The following is a 23,774-nucleotide window of genomic DNA, read 5'->3' on the forward strand; positions in this document are numbered from 1 at the left end:
ATCAATGGTATAAGCAGATAATTTTTGATAGATCATGGACATTTTGTATAATTCCAAAGCAATCATTAGCATTATCCACAAACATGATAAACATGGTGCTGTTAGGGTATGCGTGGACACGACTGATGGGTAGTGTTTGATTATTTAAAAGAAAAAAGCAAAAAAAAAAAGAAAAAAAAGCACCATGATAGGTTATATTAGTTTACAAGAATTGAAGAAAACTTTCCCACTAATAATTACAAACAAACAAGCAATACACTGTGTGCTCACAGGCATTTACCATGCATACACATACAAATGTGAATCCAGAGCTTTGGAAGTCATGTGTATGAGAAAAAAAAGCTTTTCATGAGATTCTTTAAAGAAAACGGGAAAAAAAAGGTGTGTGTGTTTGTGTGGTTTTGTGATGTGCTTTGTTGTGTGTATGAATTTTTACCCATGGTTATTTAGAAAACGGAAAAAAACTCGGCAGAATGGACCAGAACATAAAAGTGAACGCTTCAAACACTTAATCGATGTTGAAAGGAAAAACATACAGTATAGAATAGAAGGAATACTTTTTTTCTTCTTTAAAACAAACATCACTTCTTTATCATCATCTTGGGCGATAAGGCAGAAGGGATGACAGAAAGAACTGAAAGTTCAGTAGATCAAGTGTTGAATGAAGAGAAGTTTCTTCTTCGCGATCATGACACTGGGACATTATCTTTGCACTCTTAGTCTACAGTCATTCAGCTCACAGTTAAAATGAATAAATGAAGGAATTTTTTTTCTCTCTGGAGCAGAACAAACAGAATTTGTCAAAAAAAATTCACCCTGACATTTCTGTCTCACAATCAAAATACAAATTTCAGCCTTCAGGTTGAATGAGGACCAGTTTTCAGTGTTGCAGTCCCTCTGAGCTTAAATGACAGGCATACAGATCTTAATCAGTTAATATATATATATATATTGGCAACAGTCTCTGTACTTTCTGGTGTTATTGTGAAATGGTGGAAGGGGAATTCCTCATTTACTTTCATTGATTAACTAGTTTGATATGTACTTTGTCAAATGACTTGATTAAGGCCTGTTGACATGAATCTTTAACATGGTTAACGTTCTTTATTCATGCGCTTTTTAGTCATACACTTGATGTCGCTGAACTAAGGGATGATAATGTTCTGCAGCAGAAGAAACAGGGACAAAGTATGGTACTTGACCATTTGGCCCCATCTCCTCATGGTCATATGACAGCCCTTCATGGATGGGTATACTCAGTAACAACGGTGAAGAGGTCAAGCAACAAGAATACTGCATTCATGAAGTGGAATTTCACTCCCGGAAAAGACTGCCAGTGTGGACAACAGATACACTGTACTTTTCGAAGTTGGTAAAGTCATGGGGAATGATTTCCCATTTAAGTTTTCCTGTGCTGATTGTTTGAACGCCGAAAGAGAGAGAGAGAATGTGATATTACCCTAACTTTTTTTTGCTCTCTCTCTCTCTCTCTCTCTCTCTCATTTACTCATTCTTGGTTTGGTTCATTTTGAAGGACTTTGAATAAGCTGTCCAGGGCTAATTTCTGGTGGTAAAATGAGTGTTGATTAATACAATATGATAAATCACAGTTCTTGTTTTTGTTTGGGATTTTTGGGGGTTCATGCATGGTGGCTCGAACAAGGAGATCTGTGCAGGTGTTTTGCTCTAGGTTTTCTCTTTCCAAAATTCTGCAAAAAACCCCAAACAAATGGAAGTGTATTTCAGTCTTTTGTTACTGTTTTGTCACCATCCGCTCACCCCATTCTTGTCTCCGACAACTGCGCCCCAAAACCCATTCACCAAGCTTTTGTCTTTCTCCATACATACACACAGCCCTACAGCTTGCTTCAGTTTGGTTAAAACATTTTCATATTCTTTTGTTGCCTGTCACAACTGTGATTTTTTTCGCTTTTTTTTTTTCCTTTATAATTTTTGTTTTTGTGGCAAGCCGTTCCCTTCAGTTGCTTCAGTTTCTGGTGTGCAATCACTGTGGCTTTCATTTTTTTTTCCGTTTCTGGTGGCTGTGTGTGTGACATTGATGACGGCACTATGTAATTCCAGGGCTCCCTCAGGACTATCCTGGACCATCCACAGTAGCAGTCAACAATCAAGGAGTCACAAACACTTCATCAGCCACAACAACAGCCTTCCCCACAATGATGCCACTTTCAGATGGCAGGCTTCCCAGGCTGACCCCTGCCCCGAGCCTGGTGAGTGGTGCCGTTACACCCGGGTACCATGTAACAGACACACTGAAAGCTACCCCCAGGCGCCTGTTTGTGTGCAATGTCTGCAACATGACCTTCACCTCGGCCAGCGGATACAGGAACCACGAGAAGCGAGTCCATCAGCACAAGTGGAAGTTCAGCTGTCACATCTGCGAAAAGAAGTTCATGTTCAAAGAGCATTACGAGGGACACTTGAATATGCACTTCAACATCCGAGCTTTCAAATGCCCAAACTGCCCGAAGCAGTTTGCCTACAAGACTGGGGTCAGCCTGCATCTTCGCAACGGGTCGTGTGGAGGTAGCTAGTGGACCAGATCTGAAAATGAAATCCAACAGACTCACATATGGACTGAGTTGTACAGACTCTTCAGAGCATGCGTTGGCGAAGGCTGCCTGGAAAGATAATCTGTTGTGCAAGAAGTGCACTGGTTTAGTTTTTTTGGTTAAAAAAAAAAAAAAAAAAAAATTATTAGCCATGTGCAGTATCCATTGTATACAGAAATCAGTTGAGAAACAAAATTGATGAATAGCATCAGCATCGGCCAGAAATTGTGTATGAATATATTTTTAATTAATTGGTAATGCTGTTGGAACACAATTTCTGTGGTGTATAAGGACTTGGAATTTCATTGAGACATCGTGTGGCTGCACAAAATAGCCTCTTGATCTGGAAGCAGTGTCTAAATAGTGTGTTATGACAGAGGTTGTAAAGGTGGTGCTTTTACTGCTTTCCCACTTGCTTTGATGGTGAAGGAAAAGCAATTTCACTTTGCTCTTTATTTATTTATTTACTGCTGTGAACATTACATGTATTGGCCCAATAAGGGTTGTGGAGGTTTTGGTTTTCTTTCTGCTTTTTTTTTTCTTCACATTTTTATCAAGGGAGTGGGATTACATTATTGGCTTTTCTCATCCGCTTCTGCTTTTTCTTGTTGTGATTATGGACAGGTTGTGAATTGTGGTGGTATTGAGTATTGTACTTGTGGATAAAAGAGGATATTCTGAAAATATATTTATGTGGTACACCTAAAAAAGAACCTGCCCAGTATTTTTGACAGTATAAACACCAGCCAACAAAAGCATATACTGCCAAAAAAAAACCCAACCCCAAAACAAAAAAACAACAACAAAAAAACCAACAGTATGTAATAGGGAATCAGCGTTTTTGTCGTGACAGATAATACGACTCAGTTATGAAGACAACAAACAAAACAATAGATGACTATTTCCATACATCATGTACAACATAACGGAGTTGGTGTACCCGTTGTTTTTCCAGGACTATCCTGGTACCCAACCACCTCTCCCAACACAGAGAGACATCCGCCTCGCAGTGTTGACTCTCAGCCCTCCGGCCTGCCGCAATCACCAAACCACACCCCTCCAGCAGCTCACCTCCTCTCTCAGGCCAGGGCCCTGGGGTCTGGCTCCAGCTGCGACGCGAGTCTTGCCTCGAATCTCAGAAATCTTTTCCCTCCGGCTAAAATCCTTCTGTGCGAGTACTGCAATGCTTCCTTTGCCTCTGCCAGTGGCTTGGACCGACACAAAAAACTTCTGCACTTGAACCGACTTCCGCACACCTGTCCCGTCTGTGGCAAAGGCTTCACGGAGAAGGATCACTTTGAGGGTCACATGAACCGCCACAACAACGTGAAAGCCTACCAGTGTTCTCAGTGTTCCCGTCAGTTCACCTACAAGACGAGTCTTCGCAGGCATGTTCGGCACAGACACATGTGAAATGTTTGCAGTGTTCCTGTTAGTTCACTTACAAGTCTTTGCAGGCACGTTCGGCTCAGACACATGTGAGATGTTTGCAGTGATCCTATCAGATCATCTACGATACGAGTCTTCTCAGGCACGTTTGACATAGACACATGTGAGATGTTTGCTGTGATCCTTGCACCTACAAGACAAGTCTTTGCAGTCACATTTGGCACAGATAGATGTGAGATGTTTGCTGTGATCCTGTCACATCACATACAAGTCTTTGGATGGAGGCATATTTGGCACAGACACATGTGAGGATAATGTAGACTGTTGCCGGGAACAGAGTAGGAGTTGTTGTTTTTTTGTTTTGTTTTATTTTTGTTCTTGTTTTTTGTTGGTGATTAGTGGATATATATATATATATATGATATATGTATATATATATATATATATATATGATATATGTATATATATATATATATATATATATATATATATACACACACATATATATGTGTGTGTGTGTGTGTGTGTGTGTGTGTGTAGATATATTTAAAGAGAGAGAGAGAGACACACACACACACACACACACACACACAGAAGAAAATAAATTATTCCTTTTAAAAAGTTCCAAAGAAAAAAAATATTGTAAGTTTATCATGAACATGTTAATGCATTTATCTGTTTTCAATGTAACTGCTGATATTTTGCTGCAGTCAATTTTTTTTGTGTGCTCTATTTTTACACAGGAGATTACACATCTGCTAGCAGTTTTATTACTTGCTGTCCAGTGCTTTTAGTTTGTGTCATTTGAACATACATTTTTAACCCATATTTTGACTGACAGTTGCTGTACAAAAACCATGTAGATATTTGTTACTCTGTGCCACTGTCTTTGTCTCTCTTTGCCTCTCCCCCCCACCCCCCCGCCCTCCTCTCCCCCTACCCTCTCTCTCTCTCAGTTTCAAGCAGATTCTTTGCATATTACTGTGCAGATTATTTCTCTGTCTCAGCAACAGCAGCAAATCAATCATGTGATTTTGTTTCAACTTCTTTTTTTTTTTTTAATCTGTCATGGTGCTTTTTAGTAAGTTTTGCATAACGCTGATTATTACAAAATGGTTTCTTTTTACGATTTTTTTTTTTGTAATCTGTGGATGATGAATTAAGTGGAAGGGCTGAAGTCTTCAGCACAGCCTAATCTTATTTGTCCTAAGGAGCTAAGTGGTTGGGACAGTGTGTCATTAGCTGTGTTTTGTGGGTTTGTCTTGGTGTGTTGTGCTTTTTGTTTTTGTTTGTGTGTTTGTGTAGATGTGACAGTTTTGTGTTGACACCGTTGACCATTTGTATTGTTTGACAGTCCTGGTATGGCCCTGTGCAGTCGGCTGGACTATAAGCAACAACAGGTAGACTTTGGGCATTTCGGCCAGACGTAAAATGACAACTGTATTTACAGTTTGAGTTCAGTGTAACTGTGTCCCTGTCTGTTCGGCTGTTGACAGGAACAGTTAGCATCTAGCTGTCATTGTTGGCTTTACACAAACATGGTTTTGATGTAATATATCACTCTTATATATATATATATATATATATATATATATATATATATATATAACAATAGAAAAAAAGGAAAACAACAGAACAGTTTCTCACATGCCCGACCGGTTTCGACCACTGGTCTTCATCAAGGGCGTTTACTGGTATGTCAAAATGCAACACACACACCAACAATATATATCTTTCCATCCTGCTGACATTTTAGACAGCACCCATTCACCCCTACCCCTTTCTCCTGTACCCTTCTATCCCCTCCACCCCTAACCCCTGCACCCCCCCCCACCCCACTCCACCCCTCACCCCCTCCTGCCCCCCCCCGCCTCCCCTCACCCCCTCTCCCCTTTCCCACACACACACTCCCAACCCTTCTGCTTCTGTATCATCAACTTTCATTTTAGTTGTACTTTGATGGCATCTTTTAGCAGATTTTTATGTCTGATTTTTATATATTAAAAAATTTTATTATTTTTTTTAAAAACTCGTGTGAATTCTTAAACTTGACTGACATTGTATATGAGACTTTCCCGCTACACAGTGTCACACTGTATCAATTCTGATCGCTTTCCTCCTCCTAATTTTCGTATCAGTCATAAGAAAATAGCAAGTGTGTGTCTTAAAGGCTTGAACGTACAGTGCCATTGTTTAACAATTTTTGTTGCAACATAATATGATGTAATATGAAGTCAACAACTATATGAAAGTTTGAAAAGAGACATAAAAGTTATTAATAAGATCATGTGTGTGTGTGTGTGTGTGTGTGTGTGTGTGTGTGTGTGTGTGTGTATTCATGTTCACATATATATAATTGGGTTTTTGTTGTTGTTTTTTTTTTCTTCTTCTTCTTCTTTTTTTACAGTTTTGGTATAGTATTCAATATAATGGCTTTATATATATATATATATATATATATATATATATATATATATATATATAAAATTCGATGTTTTTTCAAAGATTTTGTTTTTCATGTAAAAAAGTTTCCTTTTAAATCTTTCATCCATTATGAATTTTCCTCGCTTTCTCTTCCATTTTTGTAAATATGTGTTTTTTTATGTTTCATAAAATAAATAATTGATCTGGTTTCCGAAGTTGTCTTTTCTTCCTCTGAGTTTTTGTTATACTGTGTGTCTGGCCTGCTCTCATCTGTTTCAATCCTTCTCCACTGTCTGTCAAATCAGTTGGAGCATTCGGGGAAACAGTTTCCAGTTTTATCTGTCTGTGGTCCTCATTTCTATTTGCTTAAATGTGCTGTATTAGGATTAAACTGGAAAACTTTAAACTGCTTGAATACTTTTGTATATATTAAGTTGTCTAAATCCACACCTGCAAAACACAGATGACAATGATTATGATTCACTCAAAGAAGTGATACGCATCTATACATACATAGTGACTACTAATATAGCTGCTGATATTGACATGTTCATGGCTGTATCAAAAGGGTAATTTAGATGACAATTAAACATATCAGTGGGGGGTGGGGGTGGGATTTGGGTGGGGTTGATGTCATACATTGACAATGTCAAGCTGGTGCAAGTTGTATCTGGTATGTTTGTCAGCCATAAGCTTACTGCTTGACCTGAAAAGTGAATCTCTTACACAATGATTGTGACTATCCGCATGTGCACATAAACATCAAGTTTGTTGTTCATAGAAAAGGCGCCAGTGTATCTATCTAGTCATACAGTTGGCAGTAGGATTCTCTCTTGTGGTGCATTTCTCTTCTCATTGTGCCTAGATATCCGCCAGCAGTGTGCAAAAGACCATCCTCTGCAGCAGTCTGCATGAAATAACTGTTACAAGGGCCTGTGTTTCATTTTGGATGACCCTTAAAAAAAAAAAAAAAAAAAAGGCTTGGGTTTGCCATCAGCCATGTTAAAACAATCGGTCCATGAAATTTGCAATCCAGTAAAAAAAGAAAGAAAAAAGGGAGACCCATCGAAAATGAAAACAGATAAAAATTACAATAAGGCAATGGGGTTGCATTTAAAATAATGACTTTATTTTATTTTATTTTTTAATTTTATTTTTTTGTTGAAAGACAGAAATGGTGGTGAAGAGTCATCACAGTGGGTGATGTTATGTTTTAGGTCCTTTACACTGGTCTGGAAGAATGACACGTGTTCCAGGAGCCCTTCTGTCCAGCTGCTCTAGTGGGTCGTCAGAAAGCAGAGCACCTCATTCCTCCTCCCCGCTGCCACTGAACATGTCCATGACGGCAGCGTTCAGAGCTGGTCAGGACAGCGGCGGGCTCAAGAAGTTGTTGATCTGTGACTACTGCGATGCCGCCCTGACCACAAGTCATGGGCTGGAAAAGCACATCAATCACTTCCACTTGAAGAAGTTCCGCTACAAGTGCGAGCAGTGTGGGAAAGGGTTCACCGTGAAGGATCATTATGAGGACCACTTGAACATGCACAGGAACATTAGGGTCCACCGGTGCCCGTTTTGCTCCATCTGCTTTGCCTTCAAAAGTGGACTGCGGCGACATCTGCGCAAGGCTGTCTGCAGCAAGTACAAGAGCTCTGCGTCTTGAAGTCGCGTTTCAGTTTACTGTAGTATTGGTTTTGATTGAAATCCAAAACGAGAACATGTTCGGTTTATACTGACTTTGGATTGTTTTCTTGAAACAAGATCAAGAGCATGTTCGGTTCAGTCTGACATTAGATTATTTGATTGAAACCAAAATGAGAACATGTTTAGTTCAGACCGACTTTGGATTGTGTTGCTGGATTATGTTGAGTTGGACATGGACATGTTCAAGATTAGTTTGCCTCAAAGACCTGTATTAGTCAGAATGATGATATATCCAGGATTTGGTTGTTTATTGGATTGGACTTTGGACTTCCCCCAGAATGGGTGGTAATCTCCATCATTTTGTCGTGATTTATTATTTTTTTATGTGTTACTTTGGAACATTAGGAGGGGGTGGATGTGAGGGATTGCGTATTTGATAATTGGAATGGTATCAACAGAGGCCGTGCTTGGAGTCTTGCTGAACTCTGTGTACTGCAAATATGATGACACCAAGACAGAAACAGAGCTTACGGAAAAGTGGCTAGCAATAAAATGAGGTGCACAAGAATGTGGTCAGAACAGACTGCTGAAGGTACATTGTAAGGGTCACAGAAACAACTTCATTCATTTATTTATTTATCTGTTTATTTTCTGCACCGATGAAGAAAACGGTTTCCTTCTTCATCCTGTTTGAGATGTCCAGGGACAAGAATGTGAATGAATGGATTGTAAAGAAAAAGAAAGAGCAAATTTCCATTTTCTTTCTTTATTCAACACGTTGAATTATAGGCAAGAAACCTTCTTCTGGATTTTATGGAACTAGGGGGGAAACACTAATTGAACAGAAAGAAATGCCCTAATAATGTGTCTTCCCCCAAAAATGTTAAAAGTAATTCAGCTGCTAAATCTAATCCATGATTTGCGACTTTGTCAAAATGCAGTGGTTTGATTGGTAGGTTTATGGCTTTGTCAAGAAACTGTGGTTTGACTGAGTGACAGATTTGTCATATAGTCAAAAAGCAATTACTTCAGGGCTTTGATGTGACAGGTCCTTTTCTGAGTGACTGATTTGTGATTCAGACAAGAAGCGATGTTATCAGGGCTTTGATGTATCAGGCCCTTCTTTTTTAAGGTACTGATTTGTGATGTAAATCAGAAGTGAACGTTTCAGGGCTTTTGATGTGTGCAAGGACCTTTTTTTTTTTTAAAGGGACTGATTTGTGATGTAGTTCAGAAGCGACAGTTTCAGGGCTTTGATGTATCAGGTCCTTTTCTTTTCAGGCACAGCACTGGGCTTCCAGCCAGGCGAGAGACCGCCTGTTTCAGCCGGCTTCATGAACCCACCCTATTCCCTGGCAGCACACCCTTCCATGCCCTCCGCCTCCCTGTTCAGTGCCACCGCTCACAAAGACGGCAGTCACTCTAAAGCTCTCTATGTGTGCGAGTTCTGTGACGCTTCCTTCACGTTTGATAGTTCGCTCAGTCGACATCGGAACAGCGTGCATCTGAACCGAAACCTGCACGTTTGCGGGATCTGCGGAAAGGGCATCACGCGGAAGGAGAACTTTGAGGACCACATGAACATGCACAACAACATCAAGGCACACAAGTGCCCCCACTGTGGGCTGGGGTTCACTTTCAAAAACAAACTGAGACTGCACATCCGAACCCAACATTGATGTTGATTGGGTGGAACGGTTTCGTCACTTGAAGCTCATGTGATTGTTCAAGTTTTTTTGCTTCGTTGGGTTTTTGCTGATGTTAGACTCTTGTTACCTTGTAAGGTATCCACACGGTTCTTCCAAGCAAATCTGGTGTGTGTGTGAGTGTGTGTGTGTATGTATGTGTGGCCATGTCATTGTGGGTGAAGTGGGTTTTTTTTTTTCAATAATGTTTTAGACTTTGACTTGATAGTATTGACATGCAGTGCATGTAAATGCTTGACAAAACATCATTTCCATCTATGGTGATAATTATTAGTTGCTGTTAATATCAGCATGGTGCACTTGCCATTTTCTTTCATCCAGTTGAGCCATATCACTTGAGTATTTTATTCCTCTCTTCATCACTTCCAAGAATGCAAAAGGACACTTGGTATGATTCAGAGCAGAGAGAACGCATGGGCGAGAATGTAGGTGGGGTGTGTGTGTGTGTGTGTGTGTAGCGGTAGGGGTGTGTTCACGGGGACATGACTTGAAACAAACTATGACTTTAAACAAAACATAAAAGAATCATTGATAAGAAGAAATTGTTGAGAGCTGTTAACAGTGTCCAGTTTTTTTGTTTGTTTTTTTGTCGTTGTTTATCTTTCTTGCTATTTTAATGCAGAAAAGTACTTTGATCTATGCACAAATAGGAAATAAGTGAGTATCCCTCCCTCCCTTTCCCCCCTTTTTCATTTTTCTTTCCAGTTTTTCTTTTCTTTCTTCTTCTTCTTCTTCTTAGATTAAAAAAAAAAATGAAAACTGACCCATATCCTTCTGTTTTGTCGTTTTTGTTTGTCCATTGACAAGTGCTAGTTACGCTCAAATCCAAGCATAGAGTTTGGTGAAAGAAACTGAACCCCAGAGAACTGCAAGGCTTAAGTTGATCTTCTAGTTATATGAGTTCCCTTGTTACTTTCTTTCTGGTTTTTTTCCTTTTTCTTTTTTTTTTTTTCTTTCTTAATTTTTGGTGACACATGGGGCAGTGGTGAACTAAAATGTTAGATAAAACAATACAAGTAATAAAAGCAAAACACTTCGTATGATCACCCCCTACGCCCAGCCTCTGCCTTCCCCCCTCCACCCCCCACCCACCCCACACACACACTGAGTTAGAAATGTGTTTCATATTAAAGAAATGCAATTGTTACTGACTATTGTTGTTTTATTATATACATTTGTTGTTTGAAGCAGCTGATAAAAAAACCAAAAAAAAACAACCAAAACAAGTTGTTCTTGTGTTAGATACCAAGATTGGTGCAAATGATCTCATGTAATTTTGGACATATTTTATCTCTCATGAGCAGTGGATCATTTAGTTTAACAGAACACAAAAGGTTGTAAGGAAGCAAAACTTGTGATGATGATGATGATGATGATGATGAAGCAGCTGCAGTGTGAGCTCTCTCCCCCAGCCCCTTCCTTTCAACCAGGATTGTCCCGTTATGGTTGCAGATTCAGTGTGGAGCAAAGCCTCAGAAACTGACCAACTCTGGGCGACGTTTAGTTACAATCCACTCTCAGAACCAGTCTCGGAGTTTCTGCCGCAGACTTGTGGGAACTTCACGGCCGAGCCGCCGCCGTCGTGGCAGAATGACTCCTCGTCCTCTGTGTTGAGGTGTGCAGCTTGTGGTATGACTTTCCTCGATGCCAGCCAGCTGAGAAGGCATCAGCAGACGGCACATCACAGGAGGGCGCCGCACCAGTGTAGTTTCTGTGGGAAGACTTTCACGCGGAACGAGAGTTTGAAGGACCACATGAACGGCCACCGGAACATCAAAGCGCACCAGTGCTCGCACTGCAGTCGGCAGTTTGCCAGCCGCGCAAACCTGAGGAAGCATTTGCGGAAAGGGTTTTGTGATGTGCTGAGAGAAAGACTTCACTGACCTTTGATTTGATTGATTGAAAATGATGCCAAGTCTGTGCTGGATTTTTTTTTTTTTTTTTTTTTTTTAATGGTGTTGGATGTAGTTCTTTGCATGTGTTAGTGTGGGTGTGTGTAGCTGTGCATGTGATGATGTGTCGGGGCATGTGTGTGTGTGTGTGTGTGTGTTTGTGCTTGAACATTGATCCTTGAAGATGTTGGTACAATTGAAGAAAATGCAACAAGAACAAAAACCGGATCTTTGTGTGTGATTTTTTATTTATTTTTATTATTATTATTATTATTTTTTTTTTTTTAGTGCTGCAGCTGGTTAGCGTTCTGATTTTTTTTTTTTTAATGACATATAACATTATAATCATTTTCCTCTTTTTTTTTTTCTTTCTTTTTTTAATGTTTTGTCAAAAGAGATTACTAGACAGCAGTAATGCTGGACCTTATCAAAGTGCAAACACATCTTTGATTTTGTCCGGGGACTCAGAAGGAAATGCACATGAAAACTGTGCTGAATATGTGCACTCGCCAATGTTATAGTCCCCAATAAGAGAAAAGTGTTCATTTCTTCTCCTTTTGTGCTTGATATCAAGTATGAGTAGATTTTAAATCTTTTCATGCTTTGAAAAAAAAAAAAATTATTATTTTTTTAAGCACAATAAATGATAGCCTTTTACATACAGACTTTTTTATGTTGGTGTTGAAAACCAGTGTCTGTTGTGGTTGGTTATTGGTTAAGGCATGAAATAGTTATCGGTGTGCACTGTTTGTCTGTCTGTCTGTCTCTCTTCTCTCTCTCCTTCTCCCACCTCTCTCTGTCCTCTCTCTTTTTTCTCTCTTTGTCTGTCTCTCCCTCCCTCTCACTCTTTCTCTGTCCCATTCTCTATCTCTGTTCCTCTTTCTCTCTGGCTCTATCTTTGTCACTGTGTTACCCCCCCCCCACACCCCCTCTCTCTCTCTGTCTCTTTCACTCACTTTTGGGAAGAACTGTTTACCAGAAACACATTGTTTCTCTTCTGGAAGCCAGACCCGTACTGCAGGTCCTACACAAAATCTGCTTGACAGATTTTTAGTTGGAGACTATAAACTCTTGTCCAGCACAGAAAATGGGAATCTTCCGTTTCCCAGGGGGGGGGGGGGGGGGGGGGGGAACAAAAACAAAAAAACCCAACTTTTTCTGGGGTCTCCTGGTGTTTGGCTTCGTGGCATCTGTAGATTGATAGCACAGTGTAGGCTGCTGGCACTTAGATAGTGATGGAATGAGCCAAGGTGTGGATTTGTATGGGAGATTCTGGATGTGAGCTGAAATTTGAAGAGATGTCATTGAAATGGCCAGAAGAAGGGACAGAACCGAAATGATTAAAGAAAAGAAATATATATAAAAAAAAGAAGAAGAAAAAGACACTCCCCCTCCTCCTCCCCTCTTTTTTGTTTTTGTTTTTTGTTGCCGTATTTTGGTCAGCTCTTACAACAGATCTCCTAAAATACCAGAAGACTAGAAATCTGTACATTGCAGGTTTTGGAATCTTCCTCTTGCAGTCAAGAACATTCCAATATAGGGCCAGATATGTTAAGAGTTACCCTGTTGCATAGGCATTATCCCCCTTTCCCCTCCAAACCATCAACCTAACAACAGCAATTTGAAGACTGCAAGTGGATCATTGACATCATGTATGCTGAGATTCATTATCCACATATATGCACACCACTTTTTTTCTCCCAGTTTACATTTCTGCTTCACTTCATGCGTTTGTGTTACTGTTCAGACGATGTACCAAGACCTCATGCATAGCATGGGCTTTAGTGCCCATGACAGAACCTTCTGCTATTAAAAAGAAAGAAAAAGAGTGGCATATCAAGCCAACTAGTAAATTTGTATTTGTATTTCTTTTCATCACAACAGATTTCTCTGTGTGAAATTCGGGCTGCTCTTCCCAGGGAGAGCGCGTCGCCATACTACAGCGCCACCCATTTTTTTTGTATTTTTTCCTTTGTGCAGTTTTATTTGTTTTTCCTATTGAAGTGGATTTTTCTACAGAATTTTGCCAGGAACAACCCTTTTGTTGCTGTGGGTTCTTTTACATGCGTTAAGTGCATGCTGCACACGGGACCTCGGTTTATCGTCTCATCCGAATGACTAGCATCCAGACCACCACTCAAGGTCTAGTGGAGGGGGAGAAAATTTCGGGGGCTGTGCCGTGATTCGAACCAGCGCGCTCAGATTCTCTCGCTTCCTAGGCGGACGCGTTACCTCCAGGTCACCACTCCACGTGTGTCTGGCAGAGAAGAAAAAACAAAAAAGAGAAAAGAAAGAGACAGCAGGGGTGTGCTTGACTGTGGCATTTTGCTTTGGGAGAGGAGAGAAGCATGAATGTTCACACACAAACATGTGGTGAGAAATCCATACCATACACTACAATGTGACACAACACAAAGCAACACAGCACAGTACAGCACTGTGTGCAGTGCAGCACAATACAGTGAAAAGAATATTTTTCACCTTCTGCCAAGAATCGCACTTTTTATGACGTTTTTCTTTCATGTTGTCTGAAGCTTACTACATTATTCATTCTTGCTACATTATTCATTTTGACTGCATTACGCTCTGGGCTCTGAATCAGAACAAGAAAAAGAGACTGTACCCTTTTATTTGTCAACCGTTTCTGCAGACACTTTTATTAGTTATTACTAAACATGAATACATAACATTGGATTTTAGATTTTAAAAACAAAATAGATGAAGCGGAATGAATTTTCCCAAACAAGAAGAAAATGATGCTTTAAATGCAATGCTACTGAGCATCGCCCTGTGTGCAAGCTCATAGGAAGCATTTTTAAGCATCAGTTGATTTGAAATCATGTTCCTTTGAAGGAGCAAAGATTGGTGCACATTTTTGCAGTTTTAACTTACTTTTGGCTGTCTTTTCTAGATCCCCCCCATGAATGCCTTAGATTGATTTAGAGGGAAGGAGAGGGACTGGATAAGAAAATCTCCACTGAGAAAGAAAGTAAGGGAAGAAGAGCTGTTGGATGGCTGTATTTCAGCACTGTATAACATGCTGATCAAAATGGCCCATACAAAGGCTGGATAGACATGGCTGGTTTTAAAATGAATAACCTCAGAGCTTTTTTTCTTTCTATTTCTGGCCTCCGTGTCAATTTCCACGAGAGGTAAACAGTTTCGTTTCGTTTCCAGGATCACCCTGGCGCTATCATGGAGCCTCAGACGCTAGCGAGGACAATACACTGGAACAAGAGCACTATCAGTCCTATGAGGAAGCAGCCGCTGAATTCTCCTCACACCCATCAAGGCACACAGCCTCCTCTCATCACTGGGCAGAAGCTAGGCCCTCCGCCGAAGGAGTCAATCAAAACCGAGTCTGGCTTTGCACTATCTGCAGCGCCTCCTTCTCTGCCTCCAGCGCATTGTCCAGGCACCGTCAGACCGTTCATTTCAAGAGGGCGCCCTTTACGTGCAAGATATGTGGCAAGTCGTTCACGCGCAGTGAGACCTTGAGGGACCACATCAATGGACACACCAACAGCAAACCTCACGAGTGTCCTCACTGCTCTCAGAAATTCACCTGTCGCTCTAATCTCCGAAGGCATAGTTTGATCTGTAAAGGGTTCTCAGCTTCCTAGGTTCTGCTTTGACAGTTTTCATAATTGGCTTGTGTGTCACTGTTTCAAAGTGGCATGTATGTTATACTGTTGGAATCCTGCTGTTGCTTTGATAGAAAGACATTGATTCAGACTGACGTGTGTGCAACTAAGTGGAAAATATGAATGATATTTTCGGGCCATCCGTAGGCAGAAATGTTTTGTTTCTGTTTGATTATTTTCTTCTCTTTAAAAACGTTTTTTAAGGGGACTTGGATAGGACCTGTCATAAATAAGTTACTACTGTGAAAAGCAGCTATTGTATCATAATTCAGTCTACAAATCTTTCCACTTTGTAGTTTACAAAACACAATTGAAATACATGATCCTCTCTTGTCAGCTTTTGGGAAGTCAGAAAATGCCATTGAATTTATGATTCTTCAAGCAACCTTTGTGCATGGATTATTTCTCCTGGTTCAGGAAGAGTATAATGAACAAGTTGTGTTTGAACTGCCCAAGGTTTTCAAATGAGAGAAGAAAACACCAACAGAAAGTTCTGTAAAGAGAAAAGACTGGTAGAACGGCTGAATCATTTCATTTCAAGTACAGTTTGTACTGCACAACCTCTCGTTTACTTCCACTCCCGCGTCTCCAACCACCGCCTCTTTCTCTATGTTAGAATGGCTGAATTTGTTTTTTTTTTTTTTTTGGTATGTAATGTATATATATTTATAGTAGCCTTTCATGCGTCTCTCTCTCTCTCTCTCTCTCTCTCTCTCTCTCTCTCTGTGCACAGTTAAGAAAAGCTACCACTTGTTTTTGTTTGCAGCAGCTGATAACTGTATGTGCTTTTGTCGTTTTTCTTTTCTATCTTTTTTTTTGTTGTTGTTGTTGTTGAATATATATATATATATATATATATATATAGATAGATAGATAGATAGATAGATAGATATTTATAGATTATTTCCTCCAAACAGCAGATGTTGCATGCGGATGCAGTTGAAAGCTTGTGGTTCTGTTCATTGGGGTCTCTCTTTTTTTTTCTTTTTTTTTTTGTATCTTTTTTTTCCCCCCTTTCTCCCTTCCTTGCTCCCCCCACCCTACACCCTGTTCCTCAATCCCCCTGTCTCTCTCCTTCCCTCTCCATCTGTCAGTCTCTGTCTCTCCACTAGGATAAAATAAAAAAAACAAAATTTTTTTTTTTAAACCCAGCTTTTTTGGTTTGGGGTTTTGGGTTTTTTTGTTTTTGTTTTTTTGTGTGTGTTTTTGTTGTTGTTGTTGCTCAAGTAGAATGTGCTGTATGCAAGTACGACTGAAAGAGTGCAGTCTCTTCGTTTATTTTTTTAACAAAGAGAAGTGGATGACTTCATTCAGACTAGCTCTCTTCACCGGCCAGCACTTCTTCCCTCTAGCCCTTTCCCCCCACTCCCCCCTGCACACACACACACACACACACACACACACACACACACACACACACACACACACACACACACACACACACACCTCCTCCTTCTCACCATCTTTGGAGGAATCCTTCAGACCTTAAAAACAAAAAGAAAAAGCTAAGGAAATTGATAACAACACTGTAGATATGATGCTCACGCCCCCCCCCCCAAGCAGGCAGCTCACATGGCATTCACAAGGGAAAAGTTATGCGTACAGTACATACACCTGTGAAATACACCATGCAGGAACAAGCATTTGCACACATAAAAACGCAAACACACACGCACACACACACACACACACACACGGGTGCATGCGCGCACATGATCAGTGGCACCCAAGTCAAGCTGCAAATTGTGAAACTTTTATGACAGACTCCCAACGCGTGACATTTTCTTGTTGTACTCGGAATGAATGACCGCAAAAGCAGTTCAGTTAAGAGCGAGAGTATGTGTTAAATTTGACTGAGGAAGGGAATGAATATTATACAGTGGTTCAGTCTACTTGAGAACCCTGTGTCTTCTAAGATCATAGCAAGTGATTATGAGCGGTTTACTTGATAGCAAGCATTAGTTCAGTTGACTGTGATGAATGAATATGAGATTCTGAAAAAAAAAAAAAAAAATCTTTTTAGTAACTGTTAAGTTCATATCGTGTGAGTAATTACGAACAGGTCACTTGAGACTTTGCGAGCATATGTTACAATCATTGCGTGTTAATGAATATGAGTGATGCGGTTGTCATCAGCAAGTGCCAGCATTTGTGACTTCAGAGTCCAGCATCAGTTCACATCAAGACACAACAGATGGAAAACTCATGATGGTGAACTTGCTATTTACCTCTGAAACTCTCTCTCACATTCATACTGTGTGTGTGTGTGTGTGTGTGAGAGAGAGAGAGAGAGAGAGAGAGAGAGAGAACAGTTTCAAGTAGTATGTGCTTGTGCATGTACAACTTGTGAATATACATTCTTCGTGCATGTGTGAGGGTGCATGTATATGCATGTGTGGGGGCGGTGTATGTGTGTGGGTGTGTTTGTGGGTGAACTTTACTGACCTTTAGAATAAATGATGTTGATGACATGCAGTTTGGGTTGTTGTTGGATTGGATCATTGTGTTGTTTCTGTCTTTTATTTCTGGTTTTGAGAGAAGAGCAATTCAGTTCATAGAATCTATATCTCTCTCTCGCTCTCTCTCTCTTGCTCGCTCTCTCTCTCTCACTCTTGCTCTCGTTTTCTCTCTCTCTTTCTATCTCACACTCACACACACACACACACACACACACACATGCACATGCACAAGCACGTCACATACTTGTCTAATATCACTTAATAGTGAAAACACCCTATGCAAAAGAATGACCACTTTGCAAAAACTTGGCATCATGAGAGTTGTATCATTGATGGCTGTAAATGAAAGCCCATTGCAGTGTTCCTTCTTTCTATCCTTTTTATCCTATATATATTTTTTCTTTCTTTCTTTCTTTCTTCTTCATTTTTCTTTTTGACTCACTTGTGTAAACAAAGTGAGTCTATGTTTTAACCCGGTGTTCGGTTGTCTGTGTGTGTGTCTGTGTGTGTGTGTGTCTGTGTGTCCATGGTAAACTTTAACATTGACATTTTCTCTGCAAATACTTTGTCAGTTGACACCAAATTAGGCATAAAAATAGGAAAAATTCAGTTCTTTCCAGTCATCTTGTTTAAAACAATATTGCACCTCTGGGATGGGCACAAAAAAAAAAAAAAAAAAAAAAAAAAAATGAAGCCTAATTATATGCAAACTGCATTTACTGTTACATTTATATTTTTTTGTATTCTCTAAACTTGGCACTTTGATCTGATATTCTGACCCAACAACAAGAGCAGTCATTATTATCATTTTTTGTTCAAACAGGAACTTCTTTTGCTAAGCATGGAAGTTTTATTTATTTTGCAAACGTTTTGGTGCAGATAGTAAAAAAGGGAAATTACTCTGTAATTAATGCTAGGGGACTTAATTTGCTTTAAACTGATCTTTCTCATCTTAAACATTACATTTTGAAATTATACTCAATACATGAAAAGCTTGGATTTTTTTTATTTTTTAAATTTTTTTAAAGTGTATCACAAGTGAGTCTTGAAGGCCTTGCCTCTCTTGTTCTTTTCTTCATATAATCGAGTTTCTGTGGGGGGGCTACTGTAGGTCAGCTGGGGTTAAACTGCTTTGTCACACAAATTTTGTGGGTTTTTTTTTTAAACGTACACTTCTCAGTAAACAAACACAAAATCTTTAGCTTCAGACAAGGCAAATGGACACATAGTTGAGGCCAGCATTGTTTAGGGTTTCCTCCTGGCTTGCTCACATGTAAACGGGAACAGGAACTGGAATTGAGATTTTTTATTTCTACCATAGACGTGTCAAATGAAAGGTGTGTGGTATGTAAGAAGGATTTTGTGTGGACATTTTGACTGGCGCAATAGCCGAGTGGTTAAAGCGTTGGACGGTCAATCTGAGGGTCCCAGGTTCGAATCACGGTGACGGCGCCTGGTGGGTAAAGGCTGGAGATTTTTACGATCTCCCAGGTCAACATACGTGCAGACCTGCTTGTACCTGAACCCCCTTCGTGTGTATATGCAAGCAGAGGATCAAATACGCACGTTAAAGATCCTGTAATCCATGTCAGCGTTCGGTGGGTTATGGAAACAAGAACATACCCAGCATGCACACCCACGAAAACGGAGTATGGCTGCCTACATGGCGGGGTAAAAAGCGGTCATACACATAAAAGCCCACTCATATGCATACGAGTGAATGCAGAAGAAGAAGAAGAAGAAGAGATTCTTTATTTCTACCATAGACATGTCAAATGAAAGGTGTGTGGTGTGTAAGAAGGTTTTTGTGAGGACATTTCCAGAGGTCTTTTTTTTTTTGTCTTTGTTTATTAACTGATAGGAGGCACCCAGTGTCACTGGCTTGAAGTTAGTGCCCATGGTATGTTCCGAAATGAAAGTGGCTGTGCTGGTTTGTTGTTTAATACCTAACGGTCTGAGCCACTTGTAGACGTGATACCTTTTGGCCTCTGTTGTGTCACAGTTTCCCTTCAGGAAAGATGAAGAAGTAAGAGAGATTCCACCAACCATTGAAATAAACCTTTCTCCGTGCCACTATGGCTTTGAAGAACTGACATTATTTTTTTTTTTGCATGTTTTTCCAGGATTACTGTTTCAGTATACGGGAACATGTGCCAACAAAACTACGCACCTGTTGTCTGCTGGAGCAGGAAAATATCATCAAATGGATCAGGGACTAGGAATGACCGCCATTGGAGATTTCAGTCCTGTTCATGACAACAAATTCCGCTGTGACCTTTGCCCCGGTAGTTTTTCCTCCTCCAGCGGATTGTGGAGGCATAAGAACACGGTTCACTTCAAAAGAAGCAATCACGTCTGCCCGTTTTGTGGGAAGGGGTTTCTGGACAAGGCCAAACATTTGGACCACATCAACAGCCACAAAAAGATTCAGGCCCACCAGTGCCCCCACTGCCCTCGTCGCTTCACACACAGGCCCAGCCTGTGTTACCACATCAGCAGCAAGCACAGACCACAGGCCACACCCAGCGGAGTGTGATGTCTTAAGAAGAAGAGTGCGATTTGCGTCTTGGAAGAAGGGACAGAAGGAGTCAGGTACTGCTGCAATGCCTTGGGTTTTCTTCTTTCCTCCTGGTGCAATGCCTCAAGGTCTTCTCTTTCCTTGTGGCAAGCCTTAGCATGCTTCACACCTACCAGAACACGGAACTGTTGCATGATTTTTTTTTTTTTTTTAGGTTGTTGTGGATTTTGTTCTCTCATGTATTGTTATGTGTTCTTTGTTCTCCATAAAAAAAAAAAAAAAAAAAAAAAAAGGTACACATCATCATGAGAATATGTAGAAACCTGAGTGGTAAACTGAAAATCTAGCGACATGATTCATGAGTAGATTTAAATACAAAAAAAGATGGGAGCGTAATTTTTACACAAAGTAATTTAGACAGACAGTTTCCAAGCGTGTCGTTTCATTATAAAACCCCATGTGTTCATTGTTCATGCCACCTTTAGTTTAACGCACCCTGTGGGCATGTAAAACGGGCCGCTCATTGTGCTTCCAGGGCCAAACCAACGCAGTCCTGGAACTCGTGACGGCCACTTAGTTTCCGCTTCACCCGACAGCGCGCTTGGGCCACCACGGCTTGGGATCTGGCCTTGCCTCGGTCAGGGGTCAGCTCTCCCCCCTCCGTACCGCCCCACTGTGTTTTACCAGGACACCAGTCACAGGGAGAAAATACATCGGTGCAACTTTTGTGAGGCCCGCTTTGTGTCGGAGAGCGGACTGTGGAAGCACACAAACAAGATCCACCTGAAGAAAGCCACCTATGTGTGTCCCTTCTGCGGGAAAGGGTACTTTGACAAGAGCCGCCACGAGGACCATATCATCAACGCGCACAACAAAACCAAGTCGCACAAGTGCCCGCTGTGCCCCAGTTGGTTTGCCTACAAGTCCAGCCTGGCTCCGCACCTCCGTGATCACCACAAGGAGAGCGCCGGGGGGAGGGAAGAAACTTCCACCAGAGATGGACAGGGGAAGACGAAATAACGAGATGACAGTTCAGTCTTACTATACATACCTCATGCCTCATGTCAACATATTATAGTTCCTCCCCTCCTGCACCCTCCACCCCCTACATTTTCTTTGTTTTCATTTCTGTTTATGCTCCCTCTCTCTCTCTCTCTCTCTCTCTCACTCTCATACACACACACACACACACACACACACACACACACACAGAGGGCAAGCAATGGATTTTCCATTAGATTTGATTACATGAGAAATAGAACCCAACAGAAAGTTTGGCCAGATACTCATATTTCAGAATTTCATATCTGACTGTACAGCGTTCGTTGTCTGAACAAGTTCATATATATTTACTTTTTTGCATTCATTATGTTTTATGATGAGAAGCAGAGGCACAGATATAAATGAACTGAAATGGCTCAGGAAATCCAATTATTAATAAAAGCTTAAAGATGGTTGTACAGAGGGTGGGTTTTTCAGAATTATTATGCAGAATCAAAAGACCCATTTTTTCTGTGGAAGTGTGTTTTATGATGCGTGGTATTTTGGAAGAAATTTGTGCATGACCATTTTCTTCTCTTTTTAATTGTTTTTTTTTCTTTCCTTTTTTTCTTCTTCTTCTTCTTCTGCGTTCACTTGTATGCACACGCGTGGGCTTTTACGTGTATGACCGTTTTTACCCCGCCATGTTTTTCGGGGGTGTGCATGCTGGGTATGTTCTTGTTTCCATAACCCACCGAACGCTGACATGGATTACAGGATCTTTAACGTGCGTATCTGATCTTCTGCTTGCATATACACACGAAGGGGGTTCAGGCACTAAGCAGGTCTGCACATATGTTGACCTGGGAGATCGTCAAAATCTCCACCCTTTACCCACCAGGCGCCGTCACCGTGATTCGAACCCGGGACCCTCAGATTGACAGTCCAACGCTTTAACCACTCGGCTATTGCACCCGTCTTTCCTTTTTTTCAAATTCCCTTGATAAGGTGGGCAGAGTTCGGGGGTGGGGTGTGTGTTGTGGGGAGGTGGGGTGGGAGGGTGGGGGGGGGGGGGATAATGTCTGTAAGAGCATGTTCCTTTTCACCTGTCTGTCTTTCCATGGATTGTGAATTTCCCCTGCAGACAGTTATGTTGGTTTCAGTATAGTGACATACAAAAAAAAAAGAAAAGAAAAAAAAAAGGGGGGTGGGGAGGGGAAGGGGGGGGGGGGGGGGGGGGGGGGGGGGGGGGGGGGGGGGGGGGGGGGGGGGGGTAGAAAAGTTTTCCAACTCTCTGCTAAACATACTAAATGAAAACAATAGCAGACTTATTCCTGGCTCTGCTGTAATGTGAATTTAAAAGTATATATATATATATATATATATATATAAAGAATTAAAAAAAAAGAAAAGTTTTATTTATTGTTAAAAAGAATTAAAAAAAAAAAAAGTTTTATTTATTGTTCACCAGCTTTTCGCTGTTTCAGTCTTAAGAACTTTAATAGATATACTGTACTGTAAGACTGGTTTCAGTGTCGTGTGCAATATCTGAAGATGTGTTGCTGGATGAGCTTATTCAACTTGTCCAAGAATAGCTCTTTCGCATTGCAGTGTGTTTGCCAGATAGGTTTTGTCAGCGCGCCTCTCCGAGAATCGCTCTTTCGCATTGCAAGGTTTTGCCAGATGGGTTTATTTAACATGCCTGCCCCAAAAATAACTACTTTGTGTTGCAGTGTGTTGTTAGAAGGAGGAAGGTGGCAGAATGGTTAAGACGCTCAGCTGCCAATACAGAGAGTCCGTGAGGGTGTGGGTTCGAATCCCGCTCTCGCCCTTTCTCCTAAGTTTGACTGGAAATCAAAACTGAGCGTCTAGTCTTTCGGATGAGACGATAAACCGAGGTCCCGTGTGCAGCACGCACTTGGCGCACTGAAAAAGAACCCATGGCAACGAGAGTGTTGTCCTGGCGAAATTACGTAAAATGAAATCCACTTTCATAGGTACACAAATATGTAAGCATGCACTCAAGGCCTGACTAAGCGCGTTGGGTTATGCTGCTGGTCAGGCATCTGCTCAACAGATGTGGTGTAGCGTGTATGGATTTGTCCGAACGCAGTGACGCCTCCTTGAGAAAGTGAAACTGAAACTGTTAGATGGGCTTATACTACACGTTTGCCCAAGAATAGCTGATTTACATTGTAATGTGGTGTAAGATGTGAGTGTGTGTGTGTGTGTGTGTGTGAATTTGCTGATGTTAAGTGCTCTGTTGTTTAACCCAAGTGGTATTATCACCCTCAAAACGTGATAAACAATAGAAGGTGATGAATTTACAGTACTTCCTTTGCTGCTTAAAATAGATAACACAACTTCAAGCCATTGCCGCTTTATGCTGCCCATCCAGTTAGTTCACTGACAAATAAAAGGTACAGAGATATAAACAAACAAACAAAAAAGAAGATATTCATCTCAAAGGTCTCCGGACCTTACAGTGTGTTGGTTTTTCTCTGTCTCTTCTATGTTTGCCTGTAAGCTAGCAGTTTTTGTTGA

At 40.8% G+C, this 23,774-nt stretch overlaps 1 protein-coding gene across 11 annotated transcripts in view; it reads left to right on the forward strand.

The window, feature by feature from the left end:
- LOC143296877 (uncharacterized) overlaps positions 1–23,774 on the forward strand; it is a 78,622-nt gene that overhangs the window by 35,296 nt on the left and 19,552 nt on the right. Inside the window, exon 4 of one of the 11 annotated variants that reach the window (XM_076608894.1) lies at positions 20,785–21,397. The exons of 5 other annotated variants lie outside the window; for them this stretch is intronic. In XM_076608894.1, the coding sequence (XP_076465009.1) occupies positions 20,785–21,269 (485 nt within the window). In that variant the 3' untranslated portion in view covers positions 21,270–21,397. 5 more of the 11 variants (XM_076609014.1, XM_076608978.1, XM_076608988.1 and 2 more) reach the window with 5 other exon arrangements.

This window comes from Babylonia areolata, chromosome 2 (genome assembly GCF_041734735.1).
Source record: "Babylonia areolata isolate BAREFJ2019XMU chromosome 2, ASM4173473v1, whole genome shotgun sequence".
Classification (NCBI taxonomy): domain Eukaryota; kingdom Metazoa; phylum Mollusca; class Gastropoda; order Neogastropoda; family Buccinidae; genus Babylonia; species Babylonia areolata.